Genomic DNA, 23,018 nt, shown 5'->3' on the forward strand with positions numbered 1-23,018 from the left:
CGCATCTTATTGACAGGACTGAACTGACAGTGGATTTTTTTCCCTTCCCGTTATCCACGCTCTGCGTCATTTCCTTCATTTATTCACGTTTATTTTTGCAAAACATCTCACCGAGGAGGCAGTCCAGTGCTGCCGCATTTTGTATCCTTGCTCGCAGCCCGTTTTGGACGTATTATGGACGGTTAAGAGCGCACTGATCCACCAGCCGACGTTAAGACCTCCCAGCTTTAAGGAGAGGATTCTCATTTGGAAACGGTTATATAATCAGGTAAAGACTCTGGCGTTTTGAGCGCACGTTTCTTCTGGTTCGTTTTATCAGCTCGTTATTTAACTGTATTCTATTGTTGCAAAGGCAATTCCCGTCCGTGTTCATGCCAGATCTGCAGCGCTTTAGTTTTCCATACCATAGCATGAATCCTTTGTTGGGGGCAAACGCGCATCTCCAACAGCATCCGCAGCAGAGTCACGCTCCCGGACACCCGGACTCTCCGTCAGGCCTCCTGTCCGACACCGTTTTCGGAGCACCGGACCAGACCTCCTTTTTGCTGGGTGAGCAGTCCGGGCCGGGGCCCGATCAGCCGGGGCCTGACTTCACCGCACCCTCTCAGACCTCACCTTACCTCCCCCACAGCCGCAGCCACTACCACCACCATCGCGTTGTGTCGCACCCCCCTGCTGCCATGGCTCTGAGAAACGACTTGGGATCCAACATCAGCGTCCTCAAAACTCTCAATCTGAGGTTCAGATGTTTTTTAGCAAAAGTGCATGAATTAGAGCGTAGAAATAAGATTTTAGAGAAACAACTGCAGCAGGCGCTGGATGCCAACAAAGGCTGTCAAGGTGGATGCTGTGAGAGCAGGGGGCATACCCAGGATGCAGGCGTACAGACCGGATTTGTCGGGACCATGTCGCTCAGGCCCGGCTCCCTCCCCTTCCACAACACCAACAACTCAGCCAGGAGGCCTACAACACTGTTCACACCACCACTCACTACCGAAAACTCCAGTTCAACCCAAACAAATGCCACTTGTAACCCGGCCATCACTATCAGCCAGGCCTCTCCCTGTGTGGACTCCCCTGGCTCTGGTTTTAAAACGTTCTCCAACACCAGCGCAGGTCCAGGGAGCTCCACCAACCCTCCTCCACGGTTTCTCCCGGGCACCATCTGGTCCTACAACCACACACGCAAGTTTGGCCCCGGTGGGGACCGGCTGACCAGCCCAGGAGTCTCCTGGACACAGCCTGACGGAGTCGGGGTGCAGATTGACACCATCACCCCTGAGATAAGAGCCCTGTATAACGTCCTGGCTAAAGTGAAGAGGGAGAGAGACGAGTATAAACGCAGGTAAATGGGGTAAAACTCTTTTATTGCACTTGTAACAGGCCTACAGGGGCATGAGGTTGTACTGTAGTTTCCTTAAGTGTGCGTAATGCTCTACTTTGGAGCAGTGAGCAAAGCTGTAAAGAAACTGCAGACCAGCTGTCTCCAGCAGAGGCAGAGTCAGCACAAACCCTTCTCCATCCATCACATCCACTTCATGTCTGACCACAGAGCCAGGTGCTGCTGCTGGAAAGAAAATTAACACGTCACTTGCTAAATATAAAGAAGAATGAAGGTCAAATATTAGCGGGGACGTGTGGAGCTCAGTCTGCTGCACAAATGTTCCCTTTAGAGTTCATGTTACTCCCAAGATGACTCACCCATGGGTGGCTTAGTTTACAGGACTATTAGGAAAAACCCACCCTGAAATAGAAGTCAGGTTGATTGGACAGCCAACATTTATTTTATGAAAGATGAAGATGAAATAATGTTATGATGGTCCCATTTAACGAGAGACCCTGGAGGTGGTCCAGTGAGGCCAATGTGAATATTCAAACAAACCCTATGATGCTGGACCAGCACCCACTGTGATTGTCCTGGGACATGTGGACATTTGAGATTTACAGCTTTACAAACTTTAGGTTTGACCTAGAGCTGACATTCTTAGTTATTTTTAAAGCAAAAATGTATGTGGAAAATTCTGTGGATATTTTATAACAATTAATCAAGGAAATAATTAATAATAAACATAATCAATAGTTGCTGCCCCAACATCACGTCACATCTCTGAACGCACAATCACTTATTCACGATGACATCACCAGTCCAAATCTGGGTGCTCCGATTTCCAAATAAGGGAGACAGCTAAAAAAATCCAGACAGATCTCAATGAGTCATTCCAGTGTTCTGCAAACTTTGCATAAAAAGATTTTTCATTTAAATTATTGGAGAAAAGCACCCACTTCTGTTAAATCCTATCGTGACTTTGAAGGACATTGGGACTACGTATGATCTGTCCTGAGTGAGCTACAGTAGCTCCATGTTCCAGCTCATTGAATTCCCTCGTACTATGTCTAAAGGAGCAGCCATGCATTCTTTACAGAGGAGACCAGCATAGTGGGCTCTTTGTGAACGAGGTAGAGGTACGTCTCCAACAGCCCAAATATGTGTGACGTAAGACACACAATTGATTTGTATAGAGACTTGAGAGCGGATGAGTGGCTCACCTGAAAAGTCGTGTTTTGTGTCACTACCTGTAAATCAAGGCCCTCTGTTAGGAGCCTGTTTCTCAACCACCGTGAGATAACTCTAGGTAGCAGTTTTCCTCGAGACAATGTGGCCATTAAAGCCTGTTTCTCCAAGTGAAACTCCTTGACTCCATTACATATGCAGTCAAATATAACAATGAAATGTCTGTTGTTGTTCCCGTGAATCATTTTCTAGTATCTAAACTCACCTACGAACTAATTTATCTTAAACTTTTGGAGCATTTTGCTTCTTTTTTTATTAAAAGGCAACTTCTCTTTCTCCCCCTTTACCCTCCCTGAGACCCCGGCCCCTCACTCTCTTCACTCTGCCCACCATACCGTCACATTGTCTTTCTCCCTTAAAACCCCACACAATTCCACACGCTGAACACTTCCTCTCGTGCTCCTTCCTCTCTCGTCTCTCCTACTGCGCATCCCCCGCTTCACGCTCCACACTGTATCTGCAATGCAGCATGCACGGCAGGCTGTGACTGCTGGATGGGGGCTTGGCCTGCAGAAGGATGCACCTCTGCTTTCAGTTCGCTCTCACCTTACTGATAAAGCAAACATCCTCTACACCAGCAACAACTCCTGTTTCTTGCAGATTTAGTATTCCCTAAAGGTCCCGATGTGCCGCAGCATTTTGCATTTAAAACTGCATTTATATAAGAAGCTACATCCTCTGCAGTGAGTCTATTTCCCCTGGGCATGTGTGCTGTATGAAGTCACTGAATCTGAGATTACATACAGGCTCTGTGCTCTGTGCCTTTTAAATGTATTACAGTTCAGATTCATGGGCCGCACCGCAGTAGCACTTCATCACTGAGTGAATAAGCAAATCTCTCACAGTTAAGTTCATCGTTACTCACTAAAACACACTGTGTGTATCCTTGAGGTCTAACAAATGTGTTGACAATTGCAATAGTAGCCTTTCTAAGTGGGTGTGGAAGATGCATCAATGAATGTGTGTGTAAAACCCATGGTCTGTATTTTCTCTATTTACATTACAAGACACTCAAATATTGTTTACTTTTATATCCAATGTGACTCTTAGATGGGAAGAAGAATACACTATGAGGATGGATCTGCAGCAGAAAATGTCAGACCTACAAGAGGTACGTGTGTGTGTGTGTGTGTGGGGCTGCAGACTGTAAGATTCGTGTTCAAAGCTCCGGGTCCCGTGGCCGCAGGAAATTCAGGATTCGAGTTAAAGTTTAACAATATTTAATGGCAAAGATAATACTCATGTAGCGTTCACGATCGTGGGGCCAGAAAGGAGGAACTCTCCACAGACGGAGTGCAGCTCCCAGGGAGCCACAGACCGGGGCTGTTTCGAGTCTCCAGACCAGTAGAACCATGTCCCCAGAACAAATGCTCGGTCGTTAGTATGGTCATGCAAATGAATTCACACCTAAAGGTTAGTTCCATTGGTCAGTTCAAAGGATGCCGTCGTTCTGTTCGCTAAGCCAATTAGTAAAACTAGCGGGGTCAAAGCTCACTCTTCCGGTCAAGGACAGGAAGTTCCCCCTTCAGAATAAAAGCCTATTATCCTGCCTTCCGAATAAAAGCAACACATTAGGTTTCAATCGGCATCCATTTTAACTATTGTCTAAACAATAAAACATTCATTCATTCTCATGCATCATACAGTTAATCATTACATTTGTCATTAAAACAGAATATTAAAACAGTGATCCTCTCTTATGTTTCATAATACATTCCTCCAGAATATTCCTCATAATATCCCAAATTAATTATCATATCTTTCTTTATGTATTAATTTAAAACATAAACTTCTCTTATCTACATGTGCAAATATATATCAAATCCACTACAACCTAACAAGACCAACAATGCAGTGTGTCTACACTGAATCTTTGAGTCTTCACTTTACATTTGAAATTCATCCAGAGTCAATAAAAGCACCAAAATAAAGTGTTGGGTGTGATACTTCAGCGGTGACTTAGCTGAACTATAAATACCATGAGCATTACACCATGTGTGTTTTCTTGGCCCTTCAACGATACGCAGTGGGTTAGTGGTTAAATAGATACGTCTTTGTGCTAAACTGATAATATTATTAAAAATGAGTTAGTTTGAACACAGTGTGCTGCAGCTGCTACAGTGATCAGCACTAAGCTCTGCTGCTGTGCAGTGTTAATACAACACAGGTTCAAGTCCTGACTCATACAAAACTGTTTCACTCTTTTAATTATTGGTTTTCTTTCTTCTTTGGCCACTGACCATTAGCAGATTAAAAATGCAACAGGTCATAGAAGTTATATCAACTTCACCCGCTGCCAGGTTGATTGCCTTTATTTGTGCTTCCTGCAGCTCCCTCTTTATAAACCAAAAGGTTTGATGACTTCCGTGGCGCCTGTGTGTGTGGGTGTCTAGGTGTGTGTTCACATGCGCCTGTGTGTTTGAATGCACATGTGCCATTGCAAGGAATCTGTACCTGACCCCATTTAGCAGGAAGCACATCAACAACAGGAGACCACAGGCAGTAAAAAAACACTCAAGATGGAAATATTGTAGCATATGAATTAGTCAACAGAGAGAAGAGAGACTTATAATTAGACAAATCTAGACCTCCCCAGAGGACATCATGCATTTAGGATTTACAATGTTTTGTGCACTTTGCAGATATATACTTTTATTCATTTGGTTGATGACCCCTGCGCGCATAATGTGTCTTATAATTTCATGTAAAGAGATGCAGCAGGACATGTTGGTGTATAAGTGTTTGTTCTTTATGTTCTTTTTTATGCGTGCAGGACCTGCAAGAGAGTGAAGGCTGTCAGGACGAGCTGGCTGTCAGAGTTCAGCAGCTGAAGGCAGAGCTGGTTCTCTTCAAAGGCCTCATGAGCAATGTGAGCGCATGTACACACCATACATACGCGAAGCTATGCACTAATTATATGTCTTCCTGCTTTTCAGTGGGTGGATTGTGCAAATCCACAAAAAAAATAACTAAAGAAAAATGTCATTATAATTTACTTTTCATAAGAAACCCATCCCAAAGGGTTCATAAGTTGTAACGAATGGCTTGAGTGTGACGTCTGGAAAAAATCTCATAGTCATGGGACCATTTACTGATGCTTTATACACAAGTAATAAGACGGGAATAAGAACAACTAGGGGTTGCCATGTTTGGCAGGCGTTTATCCTCCTTCAACCTCTATTTAGTTAGCCTCATTCATTTATGAAAAAAGGTTTAATGGAAACCCAAATGTTGTTCTTATTAATGGCTTATGTGTAGCACGAGTAACACATTAATTTACAGCAGTGATTTATTCACATTGACAAAGCAGTAGTAGTTTTTAATGTAATTTCTTGTATGTTTCTTGGTGTGGTTCCTTCCATCCTCTCTGTAGAACTTGTCAGAGTTGGACAGTAAGATCCAGGAGAAAGCCATGAAGGTGGACATGGACATCTGCCGCAGGATCGAAATCACCGCTCGTCTCTGTGACGTAGCTCAGCAGAGGAACTGTGAAGATGTGATCCAGATGTACCAGGTACCAGGATGAGCCTTCTATCCCGATATAAGTCATTTAATATCTCCATAGCGATATATATATATACATATATCACAATACAGCATGTTTTTTAGTCATTCAATAAATACATAGTCTATTTGAAATAACCACACAGTAAAGCCTTTCTATACTTGTGTAGCCTATTTATACTCTTACCTATACCCTTTTTATATAATTTAGACAACTTAATTGTATTTATCAAAATAGCTCAATATATGATTTGATGAAAACATGATTTAAATGAAAGATATACATTACCATATTAAATGCCGAGCCCTATTTCCATGAGTTATCAAGTCCCTTTGTGTTAAAGTTGGTCTGGTAGATTGATGACGATGGTCAGACTCCTGGTTGTGTCCCTGCAGGTTTCAAGCAACCAATCATCCCTAAACTGCCGGCGGAAACAAACTCCTCTGTCTTTCAACGGCAGCGAGTGTGACGAACCCGTCAGCACCTCTGAAAGTGATGGGGGAGTGGTCAAAGATGAAGAGCACCGTGGCTCATCGGCCAATCAGATCAACGAGGAGATGCAGAGGATGCTGAACCACCTGTGGGTGGTCTGACTTTGAAATATCATATCATGTTACTGCGCTTTTTACCAAATGTGTGTGTACATTTATGTTCTTATTTTAGACGGGAATGTGAGTTTGAGGATGATTGCGACAGTCTGGCCTGGGAGGAGACTGAAGAGACACTGCTTCTTTGGGAGGACTTCCCAGGATCCACGCTGCCTCCTGACCCCACCCACCCACCAGGAGAGGTAGGCCAGGGTCACAGCACTTACTTCAATCAGGTTTAAAGGAATGAACTTGGGTCTAAATACAGGGGATGGAAAAAACAATTGCCACACCTCGGCCACATAGTGCAGACAGACAGGCAGATGCTGTGCCTGGCCTGCATTGGTAGTCAGTGTGTTTGTTTCCAAGAAATGCATGTAGGTATTGGATTTCATTCACCGGCTGTGTGGTATTTGAACAATCCGCTGAGGAAAGGTGAAATTTGATCTGATTGCAGCATGAAGCCATCTGTACTTTGATAGTCGTACCACCTCACTAAGTCTGATTGTGCTATGATTAGCACACAGACACATGTTCTGTTTACAAGTGTTACTGCACTTTATCACATGCATTTCCCTATCCTGACCACACACATATTCAAAAGTGTTCTGTTCTCTCTCTCTACCAGGAGGACTGCCTGGAAAAGGTGATCAATGACACGGAGTGTCTTTTCAAGTCCAGGGAGAAGGAATACCAAGAGACAATTGACCAGATTGAGGTCAGACACAGATTTTGAATTTTGAATTTAAAAAAATGATGTTCATGTAAATCTTCTCTTTCTTTTTATGGTCAGTGTTATTTGTTTATTCTCGTGTCCTTTTCACTTGTTCACCTGTTCACAAAAGAGGATTTACGTGATGACGCATTGTTTAGTTTCCCCATCTTTTAATTATGCTTTGTGCAAACAAACATCTCTTGAAACTATTCTTTGTTTCGACACGACGTAAAAGACATAACGCCATGTGAAGCATGTTCAAATATGCCAGTGCCTTACAGTGTTTCACAGAAGTAAACACACTTTTAATGGCAGACACACATATAATATTTGTCATTTAACATTTGTAATATGACTGACTGCGTGTTTTTCTGACTCCAGCTGGAACTGGCCACAGCAAAGAGCGACATGAACCGACACCTCCATGAGTACATGGAGATGTGTTCGATGAAGAGAGGCCTAGATGTTCAGATGGAGACTTGCAGGAGACTCATCACACACAGTGGAGACGGGTAACGCACACAAACACGCTGGCACTCAGTCTACAGGATCTATCTGCCCGTCCTGTCGGCCCATTGGTTTGTCTTTTGGTAGCATTTCATCTTTAGTTCCACAGAGTTACACTTCACCAGAAGTCGCCTTTCAACATTTATAAACAGTGTACAAACATTTAAAGGAACAGTGTGCAAGATTTAGCGGGACTACTTTTAGCAACACTTGGTTCTTTTTCACGATTAAGTGATTGCTTTAAAAAACATATATAGATAATAATCAATAATGAATAACACGACCATCGGATCGTATAGTCACCTTCCTGTCTGCTGTGTACACAAAAACAAAACAAATGAAGAGTGTCACATTTCTGCCTTTATTCCCATTCCAGCATATGTTTGTGTTTGTGTTGCACAGTGACTCTGCGGCGCCCGCGTCCACTGAGGACGGTGACCAGAGAGAAAACGACAGGTCATCATCATCAACGTCTTCTTCCTCGAGCACTAGACGATCTTGACACTTCCTCACTGCGGCAGCAACGGGGGCTGTGCTCACGTGTCCTCCACCGCATCCAGCTACAGTAGCACACTGATGCACTACACACCTGTAACTATGGTAACGCCATGTTTACACAAACCTCTTCATGTGCGGAATTATTTAGTTAATTCTTCCTGCTGCCCACGCAAGTCAGCTTTGGTCTGAGGAGACTTTTTAGCGCTGATTTCTCTCATTACTACTTCATGCGGATGTCCCGCAGAGGGGAGAGGTCTTCTCATAGTCGGACCGTGTCATCTTGTGTTTGAAAGCAGGAGTTAAGGAAGTGAATCTTATGATGCAGTGTGAAGATTCAGAAAGTAGAGGAATTATTGTAAATAAACAGGCTGATGTCCTTGCAGTGCAGTGCCGTATGCTACGAGAAAGCATAGCAGGACTAATTGACTCCAAACACAGTAAAAACACTTCATAACCTGGCGTTTAGCAAATACATGTCGTAAGGACCTTGTAAAGTCCACTCCACACAAATGTACACGCCTGTTATTAACAATGTATCACTAAACAAACACAAAAAGGGGAAAGTATTTCTCAGTTTGATTAGTCAGTTTTATATTAATAATGAGGAGCTTGAGTCTTTAAAGTCTAATACGATGTCATGATTCAGCATTTTGCTGCCTTACAGCTGCAGATTCAGAGCTGGCTTTCTATCAGTGTAGGAAGCAATTAAACCACAGGCAACGCAAACCTTATTTCATAAATATGAATTGGGTACGATCCTGAAAACAGGACATTTTTTTTTGTCTGTCATATTTTCAATCCATCATTTACCTGCTGTGAATAACCTGAATCCAAACTAGATTTTATGGGAGAAATCCGCTGTAAAAAAATGTAACAATGTTATTTATTGCTGATGTGCTGGCTCACCGAAAGGTGACATTTTAACGACAATCAATGTCAGCGGGAATTGTTCGAATTAAAATCATATTAGAGCACCGACAAGCTCATTGACAAGACAACAACAAAAAAACACATCTGAAATACATTGAACATCACAGATAAGTCTGTTAATAACAAACCCAAAGTTCAAGGTGACAGCATGTCAGTGTCCAGGGAGAGTTTTAAATGCACCCTCTTGAAGCTGATCTAGAGTCAGCGTTGGCTCTGGCAATAATCATACTGTATGATTAAGTGCACTGTGTAGCTGTCTAAGATTAGAGTCAGAACCTCTGCATGGCTGAATCACTTTTAAAGGAGAACACAAGAAAGTCAAAAAATAGAGTAAGTTAGCCATTTAGTGCCAAAATAAAATGGTCAGATTGCGAATCAACAGGAAGTTGCTGTAAAAAAAAAAGAAGACCTAATATAGCTGCTGTGGCTATTTCACCAAGGTGCTTGATGTATATAACTAAACCTATTTTTGAGCCTGTTTGCACATAGAAAGGATGAGCAGAACAGAAATGTATCTGAAACAATAACTATTACTTGTAAAACATGTAACATAAAGATGTCGACACGCTGGACATAGAAAACTGTATTTCTTCTATTATTATTACTCATCTTCTACATGTTGCAGGTGGGGAACTATAGTTATGAATTTAACACGAACACATACCTCATTTTTACTTTATTTATGTTTTCCTGGGTACATTTAACCATGACCTTTTTACTCAGACACACTGCTCCGGTAAAACATATACTAGCATACTGCTGTAAATCCTCACTGTCATCACTTCTATCAGACACTGTTGGCTAAATATAGTCCTGGCTCTAGTTTCTTCTCTGTGGTTGTACCAGTTGAAATATTTCTCATGCTTCCACTGCAAGTCACACTTCAATACTAAATACTCAATACTTCAATACTAAAGACGGTAAAAGGACATAATTTAATCTTGTATAAACTCATGCATGTGTGGCTGTTGGACTCGACTGCACTAGGGTTTGAACACCGAAGGAGGATGCCAGAGATACATTGTGTGAGACACAAAACATGCCATTTCCCTTTTTGTATAGCTTACTGAGTGGGTTCTCTATGTGTGCATGTGCCAGTGTGTCTGTTTTTGGGTGTTATGTCTGTACAGTGAGTGTTTTAAAAAAGACTTTTACTGGGGAAAATATACAACATGAAGAAGAAGGAAACATAAGTCCAATTTGATATTGTCTCTGTGTTTAGCGTTTGGGACCGAGCTGTCTTTCCAAAAATAATCACCTCAAAAATGTAAGATATCTAGATCAAATGACAATGGAGTTATTTTTTTCCATTAATACTTTTTCTTTATGAGTGTATATGGTCGCCAAATAAAGTCAATTAAAAAATAAGTTGTGTAAAAAAAAAAAAAAAAAGATGAAATGAAATAAACTACTAAAATGCCAATGCTTTAGCAAAATGACTGTACGATGACTTGGATATTATATGTTTAAAGTGAATATAGCTTTGAATATATACTTGTGTTCAAAGACTGCAAGCGAAGAATGTCCACAAGGAAATAAATTGAATTAAGATAAAATTATCTCATGGCCCTATTTCGTTTCTCAATGGAAAAGATGGCGGTCAATGACAAGATATGACGGTTTTTTGTCCCTTCTTTAATGTTTTTTCCAGAGGAGACAAAATAATTGGATTCAATTTGTGTCGCAAAAAACAATTTGATGATAATCCTGAGTTTTGTTCAAGATCTCCAGATGTGTGACGATGCAGCTTTAAATATCAAGACAGTAATTTAGGCTAAAAGCTTCACTGCAGAGCTACAGTATGTAACGTGTCAAGAGAGACTGAAAGAATAAAAGATGTAACTGAGCAACATTATGTGTTATTACTTGTAAAATACTGCATGTGTTTCCATTTAGCTTTTTCTGTCCGTTCCTAAAATTACAAAAAAAATAAAACAAATGGAGGTGAAAGGAATTATGTTTGTTGCGCTCACAAAATATACTTGTTATTATATTCAAACAAACCAACAGCAGCATCTCTTTCCAGAAATAATGTTGCAGATATTCTGGTTAATTATCACTAACTATATTAACAGTCTTAACAGCTGACGCTGAGCCCTGTAAGGACACTGTCTAGGAAAGATGTTTTAAATGTGAGCACCACAAACGAAACTCACCAACCTTCTGCAGAGGTGGAGTAGTATTGTAGTATATTTACAGAATTGTTGTTGTATAATTCTAACTTGTTGTATACTTTGCCACATTCCAGAGAAAAATATATATTTTTTCCATTTGATTAATTTGGCATTACTTTTCAGATTAAGATTTTCTTATAAATTACGATGCAATGTTTAAGACTTTCAAACATTTTGAAAAACGCTGTCCGGTGGGTACATATTGGTCATGTCATGTTTCAGATGTCCATGAGTTGTTAGCAGGAGAGATTTCCCTTCTAAACTTCTCAGATGGTTTAATTCAAATAACTTGCAGGCCCAGCGAGGTAAAATTATCTAATGATTTGTTAGAGAAAATCCTCCCAAAATTATACAATTTCGAGTGGCAAAGCCTTTTATTTTCTGTCTTCGTACTGCTCCCTTTGATCATCTCACGAGCCCTCAGATCTATTCTGTGACCTTTTGAGGGGGCCTGACCCAGAGGTTGGGAACCACCAGACTTAACTACCAAACTGTATATAAAGTAGTTATAAAAAACTACCTCAACCAATTAAATATAATAATATATCAATCACTGCTGCAGGACAAGTACTTTTACTTTGATTCTTGATGTATTTTTAGCTGATAACAATTCTCACTCAAGTAGGATTTTCAATCCAGGACTTTACTTTTAAAAGGAGTTCAAAGTAATGTTTTCATTCATCCTTTAGTCATTTATTTATTCATACTTTTACTTAAGTTAAGGGTGTCAATACATATCCCACCATTGACTGTCATCATAGATACCACAAGGAATAAGTTCATTCTCATGAACAAGATATCTCAGGATATAGATCTAAGATTTTTCATTAACGTCCACCTGTTAACGTGAACTGATACAATTGTGGTGTTCGAAGTTCAAGGTCTCTGCGACCTCGCCCTTTGTCCCTTTCTCTTGAACGCGATAGCTCAGTAAATATTTTTAAATTAAGCACTGTGGTGGCGGGGTGTGGTTAGGCTCAGCTGCAGAGGGGAATGGGGGAGTGCGCTCAGGGAAGGGTACCAGCTGGAGGCCTAATTGGCCTCAGCTGGGGCTAATGATGATTTGCTCCCCATTATAAGTGTGCAGGTGGAAAAAGGAAAGGGGTGCTGGGATTCAGCAGAACGCCGGACAGAAAGCAAGACGGAGACCGCATCTGCCTCAAATGAATAAAAACAACAAGTTATTCTATTTTGTACTTTGTGTGAACCTGACCTTTTAATTAAAATTCATATTTCCACTAAAGAGAACACCGTTTTCAATGTGTAGGAAATCTGAGTAACGTACTCAGATGTGATTGAAAAAAAACACCATCGTCAAAAACAAAATCGGAACCGGTCCGTTCCTTCAACACTGTCAGGTTTTGCAGTTTGCACGGAAAGTGACGAGAGTTCAGAAACGTTAGTCAGAGTGCAGATGGGTCTGCATGCGAGAACGTGTGAACACACGGGTAGAGAGACAGGAAGAGGTCCCCAGGTAAGGAAACAGTGACACAGTGGATGGGTACAGTGAGCGAGAGGACAGGAAGAAAGAAATAGAGAGTCGCACCTTGAGGAAGTTAACAACGCTATAGAAGGAGAACAGAGGACGCATCATATCAAAGGTAAAAGAACTAAATGTTGTGTTCATATTACATGATATTTTATTGTCACAGCTTATTTGTGATGCGATACATTTTGTTGGCGTACCAAACTTTACAGAACTTGGCTCTTTTAATGTGTTTTCTTTTCACTGATCATTTGATATCAGTCATTTTGTTTGAATATTTTTCTAAATGTTTCTCCATAGAATGGGACTTGTGCAATGTTTTGTGATCCTCTCGATGTTATCTGCACGGTTGGCGCTCACCTTTCCGCTGGTAGTAATGTCCTTTATCTCCAGTTTATTGACATAATTGTAAAATTTTTACAAAGGAAATTAGTGTTGTTTGATACAGTTTAAGAAATAGCTGTCAAATATATAAACCTGAAAACACAAGTAAATCAGGAGTATAGAGGTTTGTATCTAATTGTGTTAATGTGTCAACAGACAGATGGGACCCAGTATTACGCTGTGGGCGGCAGATTGTGTCAAATGTGCCTTGCAGGTAAGATGACACATCTGGTGTGAGCGTCATCTATTTCTGTATCTGTTTTTCTTTCTGTTCCTCATTTAGTGTTGACTCACGGTTTTTTTAGTGAGTGAATCAGCGATTGTTCATCTTTGTAAATTACTGTGAAGCACTGAGGCATTCAGCATCCATCTTTCTCTTCCTGTCTGTCTCTGCTTGTCTCGATGAACAATAATGACCTCTGCAGACAGAGTCTGTGCTGTATGACCACATCCTTCATTATCATGCCTCTCGCTGCTCTCTGGCTCATCCGGTTGTTCTCATGAGTCATTTGTCTCTTTCTCATCTGTCAGGTGAGTATCAGAAGTCTTGTACAGAGTGCGTCTCCTGCCCTGCTGGACATTACACAACGGAGTTGAACCGCGAGCCCACCTGCCATCCCTGCTACGGAGACTGTAGACCAGGTAAACAAACGATGAGTCATTGCTACCAACTTAACGGTTTCATCCATCGCTGATGATGATGCCAATGTGACCTTTGGGTTTCTATAATAAACAGAACAAAAATGTATCTTTTTGCATTTCTGGAAATTCTTTGAGTGATTAAAATCCCTAAAATCATCTCTGTTTTCCACTGTCTCAAATTTTCATCTGAAGGTGGTTCATAACTGCACCAGAGAGACAAATGTGAGGTGCGTCTGTGACGATGGTTTCATCTGCACCGACATGGTCCCATACTCTGCAAACTGCAGATACTGTGTCCAGATTCAGGAGACCACCACGACTGGTAAATACTGAGCAGAATGGAAGAGTTTAATTCCGTCAACCAACCAAAATATACTTTTCACTGAATGAGAGAATTACCAATAATGATACTGGAGTCTTTACATAAGTAATTTAAGGGCTCAGATCTGAATTTTGGGGTCTCCACTTTCAGCGAAGGTGTAAAAGTCACAGATCCATGTACATATTCAATGTTGCTGATAAGAAATAATGAAACATTGCAAATTCACAAATGAATATAGATATAGGAAGTATGAGATTGTCCAACCTTTTTTTCTGTGGAACAGTTGATGCATTTAATGTGAGTTGCCAGATTAAAGGCAACAAAGGTCTCAACGCTGACCGGACGTTAACTAGTGCAGGTCATGGTCTGAGCCTTCACCCCGAGGCCCCCCAGGGAGCCACGACGATTTGATTTGAACAGATATTTTTAGAATGTAAAACTATAATTTGCGAAGTACCTACAGCTGTCGGCTCAATGTATTCAGCTAAGTCAGTGGTTACCAAACTTTTTCTGTCAAGACCCCCTTTGATGATATAGGAACCCCCCCCCCCCCCCCCCCCCCCCCCCCGCAACCCGACCCCAAATTTTTCTTGGTTTTTAATGAATTGCATTATAATGCATAAACTGTATAAATAAGTTCTAAAATAAGTACATATCACTTCACAGTTTATTCTTCAGTTTGTTTAACTGGGAAAAAAAATAGAAAACTCAAGGTGCTTGTTAATATGTTCGGGGTGGTGGGTTTTCAGGTGTCTTTTTAATTTAGTGGGCTTCATGCTCTCTGCCGCCAGTATTTTAAGACACAAAACACACTGGGGTCTCTCATCCTGACCGACAACAGTGCTTGTGAAGCCCAGAGACAGATATGCCTCGCTATATTTCCTTGCCTTTACCTTAGTTTGAGGCGTTGTCGAGGTGGTCGCGTCGCCTGTTGCGGCTGTAACAGAAGTTCCATCGGATTTGCGCTTTAGACCAGTCACAAATCTGTCCATCTTTGTACATACTTCCTTCTCTTATCTTTATCTTTCTCTGTCGCTCCGTATCTTTCTCGCTCCGTCTCGCTGTGTGTCTCTCTCTCTCTCTCTCTCTCTCTCTCTCTCTCTCTCTCTCTCTCTCTCTCTCTCTCTCACTCTCACTCTCTCGCTGGTTTTGCCACAGTCGGTCTGTGACATGAGCCGCTCTGGTGGCGTGGTTGGAACACAGTGCATGTCACGTCGGTTATTTTATATTGTTTTACCGGTGTATGTGTGCGTCTGTGTGTGTGGGTTGGTGATGAAGCCGCGACCCCCCTGTAGTACCACCGCGCCCCCCCCTAGGGGTCGCGACCCCCACTTTGGGAACCACTGAGCTAAGTGAACACATGGATTTTGTTTGTCCTATGTTGACTTTTCCACACAAAGCAGCTGTCCATGACATGGTGTGACTCAAACATCTGTTGACGTTTCTCATGTGGTTCGCTGCATGAAGGCTGTTGCCATTACAAAGACATGTCAGTGAGCTTTTGTTTGGTCTTGTGTCTTTCCCCTGAAATCTGAAACCAAACCTGTGACGTTCTTTGCTCTTCAGAAGTAGCCGCTGTTATTTCAGGCAACGATAAACACACACCATCCTCAGCTTCCTCTGGACATGGCAGCACTTCTGCCAAACCCTGCCAACTTCCCAAGTATGTCCTGGATTTCCTTAGATACAGTACATCATTAATACCTGACACCCAAACTCTAGATGACTTCAAATGAGGTCATAGTTACAGTGTTTTCATTAAGATTATTTTTGCATTTGGTTCGGACATTACAGACCTTGCAGTCTGTCTTTGTTCACAGGGTCACATATATGAGATACCTGACATATTCAACACTTCATCCTTATCTCCCACAGGTGTGGCCCTCAGTCAGGCCAACCGGCAGGAAATGGCACACATCTCAAAGGAGGTGAAGGTGAGAAGAGCATGTGGAGAGTGCACAACATTTTGTTTCTTTTTTTTAATCGTTTGAAGGCACAAGGATGCATTTTTAACCACGCTAGCAGCATGACTAATGATGACAATTAGATTAGATTAGAAGACTTTATTAATCCCCAGTGGGGAAACTCATTTGCCACCAAAAGTTCATACAGACAACAATAGACACAGAGCACAACAGACGCACTACAAGAAACAAACGAAACCAGAAGATGCCCCATAAAACATGACCATCAGAAAGATGCTAAATCTTAATTTAAAATTTAAAAATAAATTAAAAAACCTAAAGGTGTTCATTAAAAAATCAAACTGCTGCCGGAACAAAGGACCTTCTGAGTGCTTCAGTAGAACACTGAGGCATCCTGAGTCGCTCACTGAACGAACTTCTGAGTCCATTAAAAACCCAGTGTAGAGGATGGCCTTCAAAAGAAATGATTGTTTTTAACTTGGCCCTTGTCCTCTTTTGTATAGTGACCTCTAGTGAGTCCGGGGGAAGGCCACTCACTGAGCCAGCCTTTCTGAACATCCCCAGCAGAGCACAGCATAGAAGAGGACACTAGATAAGATCCCCTGATAAAAAACATGAGGAAGCTTTCTGCTCATGTCACAGGATCTAAGCTTTCTCAAGAAGAAAAGTCTTGACTGAGCCTTTTTAAAAACAACATCACTTTTTCCAGTTCAATTTACTGTCCAGATTGACCCCAAGATATAGCACATTGTCATTGCGAGCATGTTAGCATTTAGCTAATAGCCCAATAGTGGCTCACAGAGAGGCTAGCATGGCTGTAATTCAATTAAATTCAGTTTATTTTGTATAGCCCAATATCACAAATTTCAAATTTGCCTCAGAGGGCTTTACAATCTGTACACATACGACATCCCTGACCTTTGACCTCACATCGGATCAGGAAAAACTCACAAAATAACCTTTCACAGGGAAAAAAGGGAAGAAACCTTCAGGAGAGCAACAGAGGAGGATCCCTCTCTGTAGAGTCTTATGTCTTGTTTCTTTTTCTTAGACAAGACGAACAATGAGCTGGCGGCCATCTTGAGTCCAGGGGTTGCCGTGGGATGCGTGGCCCTTGTGATCCTGCTCTGTGTTCGTCGACCCAGAGATGAAACATGTTTCAAGCAAGGTAATGTGGTGGTTTACACCCAGGACATGTTCAGTTTAATCAATCGAACCCCTTGAACTTTATGATCACGTCCCTTCTGGGATACAATAAACAGTTTTCTGAAATGTACCATGAGCTTTGTAGACTGTTAGTTGCTTTATAAATCATATACATGTTGATTCATCATCAGTGGACACGTGTAAAGAAACTGACTTCCTATTATTAATTCATGTATCTATTGTTTTCCAGCTATTATAAACGTATGCAATAAGGTAAGGTACATTTCTGAGCTTCACCATATCATGTATTTCTCTTGTGTTTGCACCACACTGATGGACACGTTCTTCTTTAGGGAGGAAGAGATGCTTCTCACAAGACAACCGACTCAACTCATCAGCTCCCCAGAGACTCATTCAGTGCAAAGCAGCAGCCACCGTTCCTTTCAGCAGCCAATCTGGGTACTGAAGAGTGAAATGAAGACGTTCATGTGAAATACTTGGCACACTTTGTGGAGTCATTAAGAAAATAAAACAAACATGTAAAAGATGGCGCTGTGTCACTGTAATGACTCTGAGTTGTGACTCAGTTGTCCTACTTTGTAAACTATATTTGAATGTACCTCTACGGGTCAATTAAAACCTTCCTTTAAGCGCACTCTTGGTCTGTTCTGATCTCTGTAGGTCCGGTCCATGTGCACAATCCAGGGACGGTCATCTTCAGCTTGCTCAGTCAGTTTACAGGCCAAGTTGGACCAACAATTGAATGTGGGAAGACAGCCGAAGGAGTGATTAGTGAAGAAGAAGACGAGAAACACTTTCCTGTGTTTCCTCAGACATCTTCTCCCAGCATCCATCTCTCTGAGGAGGAGAGGAGCGGAGAGATTGACATTGTTTTCTTTCCCTCCCAGGAGCAGGGGAAAGACTTCCACATGTCCAAAGAGGAGTCGCTATGAAACATCCTAAGAAAACCAACACGATTTGTGTTGGTGGTTACGTCCAGACTCTTCACAGATACATAAAGGAAGGTGAAAACTGTGAAACCACAGACGAGTGTGGACTAGATCCATCTCCGTCTTTTGCAAACTGTAAAGGGATCTCACTGCAATGCAGACCGTTTTATCTGCAGGTTCCAAGAAAACACACCACAGACTTTAACTCTGGGAGGAACAGCTGGAGGGTGATCTGCTTTTTAAGTTATTATTCAAACAATAATGTAAATACTCTTTAATAAGCCCTGTCAGGTTGCTTTCAAGTATTTTATCTGAATGTTTAATGTTTTGCATATGAGGCATTTTGATAAGAACGCAATTGTATTTAGAATATTGAAAGAAAAGTAGAAATGCATCCTAAAAATATTCCCATTTGACATGTATTATCTGAAAAGTCTATTTATATATACACCTATAAATGTTAAGATGTGAAATATCTCTTAACTCTGCACAATTTCTAACTCCTGCATGGCCAATACAACCCCTCACATCCGGGATGTTCATTGTCTTTCAGATTCTTAATCTGTGTTTTTATACACTTGTCAAACAGTCAAGTTTCATTCGAAGTGAAACAAATGTTTTCTGTGGTTGCATTCGTCAGCACGGGGCCGAGTAACGTTGGCCCCCAGTTGTCATGAATGTCCAAAGCAACGGGAGATGTTCGCCTGTCAAATCCTTGCTCATACTTCACATTTCCCAAGCACTTCCTGGACAGGCGTAGATACTTCTTCGGAGCCTGATGGTACTGATGGAGAGCCTTCAGCCAAACGGTAGCCTGAGCAACGAAAGGATAGGAGCGACTTTAGTGATTAGACTGAAATACAAGGTAATAATCCCTTCAGATTTTATTTTTTTAAAATGCAAATGTGTGCACATTATAAAATGATGAAATTAAAATGCTCAGTGTACTTCCTGTGTTTGTACACTTCATAATGATAATCTACTAACCGTGTTTGGATTTGATCCAGAACATAAAGGGCTTGATTTTTGTTACAACAGCGATTGTGATTCCTGCACACAGGAGGGTAATTATCACCAGGAACCACACTTCATCTGGAAGAATGTGAAAGTGAGACATTTTTGAAAGATTGAGATAAACTCTCACTGGAGAAATCAGTTATGTCCTTGTTTTTAACCGGCACACACAGAACTGCACCGTACCTCTGATTGGTTGAGGTGTGCCGACCGTTGTGAGGGCTGGAGTGGAAGAGATTAAAAAAAACAAAGTATCAGCTCAGTGCAGGCATATTTAATAGTTCAATTGAAATATTGAACTATTTGTGGTTCAGATTAGCCAGTGAGCACAATCTGAGGTCCCTTATTTTTTAACAGAGGGTCTGGATTACAACCACACAACAGGATTTATAATGAACTCATGGCCCCTTGTGGGTGTGACCTTACACCAAGGATACTGCAGAGTAAACAAGTAGTGAACTGAGGTCAAATCCTTCAGTTGATCTTTTCAACCATTCTGGATGGCTGTCCAGTGTATTGCTATGGTTACAGTACTCTTTGTAGTGTTAGAGTACAACATATCGCCAAGGTTCGGTTCTTGCAAATTTATTTGAGGCAGGAATGAACAGATGTATAGTTAAAAAATCTAAGTGCATTAAAAGAACAAAGACCACCTTTTTTATGGAGCTGCTGGATTTGTTAGTGCAGCTTTAAAATATCTAGTCGATTACATTGACTGTATGGTCGTTGTTTTTCTCAAATGTAGTTGTTACCACTCCTCAAGCAATAGCAGCATTTATATGCAGAGATGTGTGTCAAATGACACATTCTGGTGATCAATGGCTGGCTGTATATTATCACGTAGCAAATCAGCCCACAATCTTGTTTATTTTCCACCCCCTAAAGATGATTGGTTCAACCTGTAAACTCTGACATCACAGGTACATGTGGTTCTGGGTGCACCAAATGACCCAATAGAGATGTTGGTTGCGGTGCACCTGATCCTGAACCAAGGAGGTTGTGTCTGATCATATTTCCATGGTAAGCTTTCATCCTGGTAGAAAAGTCTGCCAAAAATATACATTTGAAGAGAATGGAAACATGTTGTCCCTTAATAAATATAGTCTTTCAAATGTAATGCTGCAGCTGACTCTCAGGTACCTGTAGTGGATGGAGGGAGTGTGGATTTGGTGGTGGTGGATGGTATCGGCACACATTGTTCACAGGATTGGTCTTTGCATCTGTAGTTAGCTTTACATCCGCACACAGCGTTATGAGTTGCGTTACAGTGCAACCTATACTCCATGTTTGCTGTAAAAAAACAAAACAACAGTCATTACATTATCAAAGTTGATCATAATTCCGAGTCTGTTAGCAAGGTGGCCGGTAAAACATGACATATATCAGAAATTGGTAAATGAGTCACAAACTGGGAACAGCAGGTAAAGATGTTGGTTTTGTGTCATAAGACGGTTATATTATTGCTTTTGATACCGGTCAGTCAGTAAAAGCTGAATTTCACTTTGATGACCTATTTCACTTTCTTTCAGAATAACGGCTTCAAGTGCATACTTCAAAAACAAAACTGTTGCACTTACAAACCCTGATGGAGACCAAAGTATAACCCCCAAAAATATTAATACTGTCGTACTGCAAGAGCAGTGTATGAGGTTTTTGTGTGGGTTGAATAATTTCCACCTGAATTAGTTTCCATAGACGTTAATTGACACAAAGCCTTTTAAGTGTGAAATTAGATGTTTTTGACATTGTAAATGTGTGTAATGTCAGAGTTTACAGCTGCACTGTAACGTTGGATCGACACGTGCTAACCCTTTGATTGTGATATGTAAAGAGAGCATCTCGGTGCACACGTAAAGGTACTTTCTGTCACTTTTCTCCCCTCTGTGTTTTCCACAGTGACATTTAAAAAGAAGCACAACAGGGTGTTTTGCTCACCTGTAGCGGGCAGAGATCTGAGTCAAAACACGTGACAATATGACATTTGTGTCTGCTGCTCTTTCTGATGTTTTTCACTTTACTGTGTTTTTCACTTTACTGTGTTTTTCACTTTACTGTGTTTTTCACTTTACTGTGTTTTTCACTTTACTGTGTTTTTCACTTTACTGTGTTTTTGCCACCGACATGACAACGGTCTGATTTATGATCCTCCACCTGTCTTTACCACAATTAGTGGGCTGTGCTGCTGATCGTGTTGTTACTGTTGCCAAATCCCACCCTAATAACCTCCTGAGCTGGTTTCTCAGACCCCCCCCAATACCCCTCCTCCTTTTAATCTCTCTCTGACTGTATCCCACCATGACACACATAACAGGAATTCCCCTCACATCTCACAGGTCTTTATCGGCAAACTTCTCTGAAATCATCTTCTTTAGAAAGAGTTGAGTAACAAATAATAACAGCTTGTCTTAAAGCTTATGCTGTAACTGGACTGGTTACATTTCACAACTCACATCTTCTCACGCTCAAAACACATCTGTTTCACAATATTGTAAATATAGTAATTATTACTATATTAAATAGTAATATTTAATCACTTCAAAACAAAAGCAGTACACATGGCATCTACTGGCCATGTGTACTGGCATCTATAAGTAGGATTTTCACACAGTTCAGGTATTATATACGTAACACCCCAACAAAAGAAAAGCTGGAAAAGTACTCACGTTTCAAACAGTTTTTGCAAAGTTTGCAGTTCAGCTTTTCGTTGTAGGTATCAATGTATCGATTATCAATGCAGAGTTCACACTCAATTTCACAAGAGCTGGTTGGACGCGTGCGCACCATACGTTTACCTGGAATAATGCAATAATATGACCTGTTTGCAATAACATTTTGAAATCTATCAAGACAAAAAGAAGCAGTAGCACGGTACCTGGTGGGCACATGTTACAGCAAAACAAGGGTCGGTCCACTGGCCAGGCATATTGTGTTTTATTGCAGTCCGTGGAAAGCACAGTGGAGAGGAGAAAGACACTGCACAGGAAAGTAAAAACTAAATAACAGAGCGGCTGCATCTGGGAAGAAGAAAATCAAAGGAAGAAAAAGAGGATGAGCATCGTGAGGAGGGGGAGGAAAACAATGATTTATATTCACAAAACAGACACTGAGTGAAAAAATGACAAAGGTCTGTTGCGCTTTACAGTATTCACAATATATTTTACATGCACTTTTCAGATAACATAGTACTGATAGAGGAAAATAAGCTTTTTATTAATACAAACAGTTTATAACTTTACATCCTACTGCGAGGGAGATTATAGGAAGCTTTTAACACAAGTTTGACAGACAGCAAAGGGTTGAAAAAGTCTTTACTTACCGTGGACAAGAAGGTGAGACAAGATGTGACCTGGGACCCTCTGAGTGGGAGACTGAGAAGTGTTACAGGGGATCGTTCTTAAAGAGTCAGTGATGACTCATTATGAAAGCCTAACAACTTGACGGTGTTGTAATCTCTCCGTCACGCTCTCTCATCCTGTCTCTGTCTTTTGCTGCGACCCCCGTCACAACAGCATGCGCTTCTCCAGCCTCCACTTTCTTTCCACGTGCACCATCTCTTACATTCATCTCTCTCTCTTTCTTAGACTTGCCTGACAAGGCCATGTCAGTATATTTGACTCCAAGCCCTCCTGATGCTCTTCCAGAAAGCTGTTATGGGGATAAA

The 23,018-nt window shown here is 41.3% G+C and overlaps 3 protein-coding genes across 3 annotated transcripts; 2 read left to right on the forward strand and 1 right to left on the reverse strand.

The window, feature by feature from the left end:
- Positions 1-8: 8 nt before the first annotated feature.
- iffo1b (intermediate filament family orphan 1b) lies at positions 9-11,159 on the forward strand. Its single transcript, XM_034553776.1, has 9 exons — positions 9-1,345; positions 3,623-3,683; positions 5,346-5,441; positions 5,946-6,086; positions 6,473-6,657; positions 6,741-6,867; positions 7,293-7,382; positions 7,761-7,891; positions 8,289-11,159. The coding sequence occupies exons 1-9, from the start codon at positions 372-374 to the stop codon at positions 8,386-8,388; spliced, it is 1,905 nt and encodes a 634-aa protein (XP_034409667.1). The 5' UTR covers positions 9-371; the 3' UTR covers positions 8,389-11,159.
- A 1,700-nt stretch (positions 11,160-12,859) lies between these two features.
- Positions 12,860-19,279, forward strand: si:dkey-260g12.1 (tumor necrosis factor receptor superfamily member 5). The gene is made up of 11 exons (XM_034553847.1): positions 12,860-13,089; positions 13,275-13,344; positions 13,515-13,572; positions 13,890-14,000; positions 14,179-14,322; positions 15,889-15,985; positions 16,198-16,256; positions 17,299-17,415; positions 17,644-17,666; positions 17,747-17,852; positions 18,075-19,279. The coding sequence occupies exons 2-11, from the start codon at positions 13,276-13,278 to the stop codon at positions 18,344-18,346; spliced, it is 1,056 nt and encodes a 351-aa protein (XP_034409738.1). The 5' UTR covers positions 12,860-13,089; position 13,275; the 3' UTR covers positions 18,347-19,279.
- Positions 18,636-22,710, reverse strand: cd27 (CD27 molecule). The gene is made up of 5 exons (XM_034553881.1): positions 22,674-22,710; positions 20,498-20,647; positions 19,544-19,579; positions 19,331-19,435; positions 18,636-19,157 (listed from the first exon to the last, which is right to left on the reverse strand). The coding sequence occupies exons 2-5, from the start codon at positions 20,640-20,642 to the stop codon at positions 19,063-19,065; spliced, it is 381 nt and encodes a 126-aa protein (XP_034409772.1). The 5' UTR covers positions 20,643-20,647; positions 22,674-22,710; the 3' UTR covers positions 18,636-19,062.
- Positions 22,711-23,018: the final 308 nt, after the last annotated feature.

Source organism: Cyclopterus lumpus, chromosome 16 (genome assembly GCF_009769545.1).
Source record: "Cyclopterus lumpus isolate fCycLum1 chromosome 16, fCycLum1.pri, whole genome shotgun sequence".
In the NCBI taxonomy this organism is placed as follows: Eukaryota; Metazoa; Chordata; class Actinopteri; order Perciformes; family Cyclopteridae; genus Cyclopterus; species Cyclopterus lumpus.

Excerpts from the sequence above, each read along its gene's own strand:
- si:dkey-260g12.1 (XM_034553847.1), top strand. The coding sequence starts at position 13,276 with ATGGGACTTGTGCAATGTTTTGTGATCCTCTCGATGTTATCTGCACGG. Across the intron at positions 14,323-15,888 it reads TCAGGAGACCACCACGACTG|AAGTAGCCGCTGTTATTTCA; the intron begins GTAAATACTGAG and ends TTTGCTCTTCAG. Across the intron at positions 15,986-16,197 it reads AAACCCTGCCAACTTCCCAA|GTGTGGCCCTCAGTCAGGCC; the intron begins GTATGTCCTGGA and ends TATCTCCCACAG.
- cd27 (XM_034553881.1), bottom strand. The coding sequence starts at position 20,642 with ATGGAGTATAGGTTGCACTGTAACGCAACTCATAACGCTGTGTGCGGA. Across the intron at positions 19,580-20,497 it reads ACTCCCTCCATCCACTACAG|CCCTCACAACGGTCGGCACA; the intron begins GTACCTGAGAGT and ends CTTCCACTCCAG. Across the intron at positions 19,436-19,543 it reads CACACCTCAACCAATCAGAG|ATGAAGTGTGGTTCCTGGTG; the intron begins GTACGGTGCAGT and ends ACATTCTTCCAG.
- iffo1b (XM_034553776.1), top strand. The coding sequence starts at position 372 with ATGCCAGATCTGCAGCGCTTTAGTTTTCCATACCATAGCATGAATCCT. Across the intron at positions 3,684-5,345 it reads AAATGTCAGACCTACAAGAG|GACCTGCAAGAGAGTGAAGG; the intron begins GTACGTGTGTGT and ends TTATGCGTGCAG. Across the intron at positions 6,658-6,740 it reads CAGAGGATGCTGAACCACCT|ACGGGAATGTGAGTTTGAGG; the intron begins GTGGGTGGTCTG and ends TTCTTATTTTAG.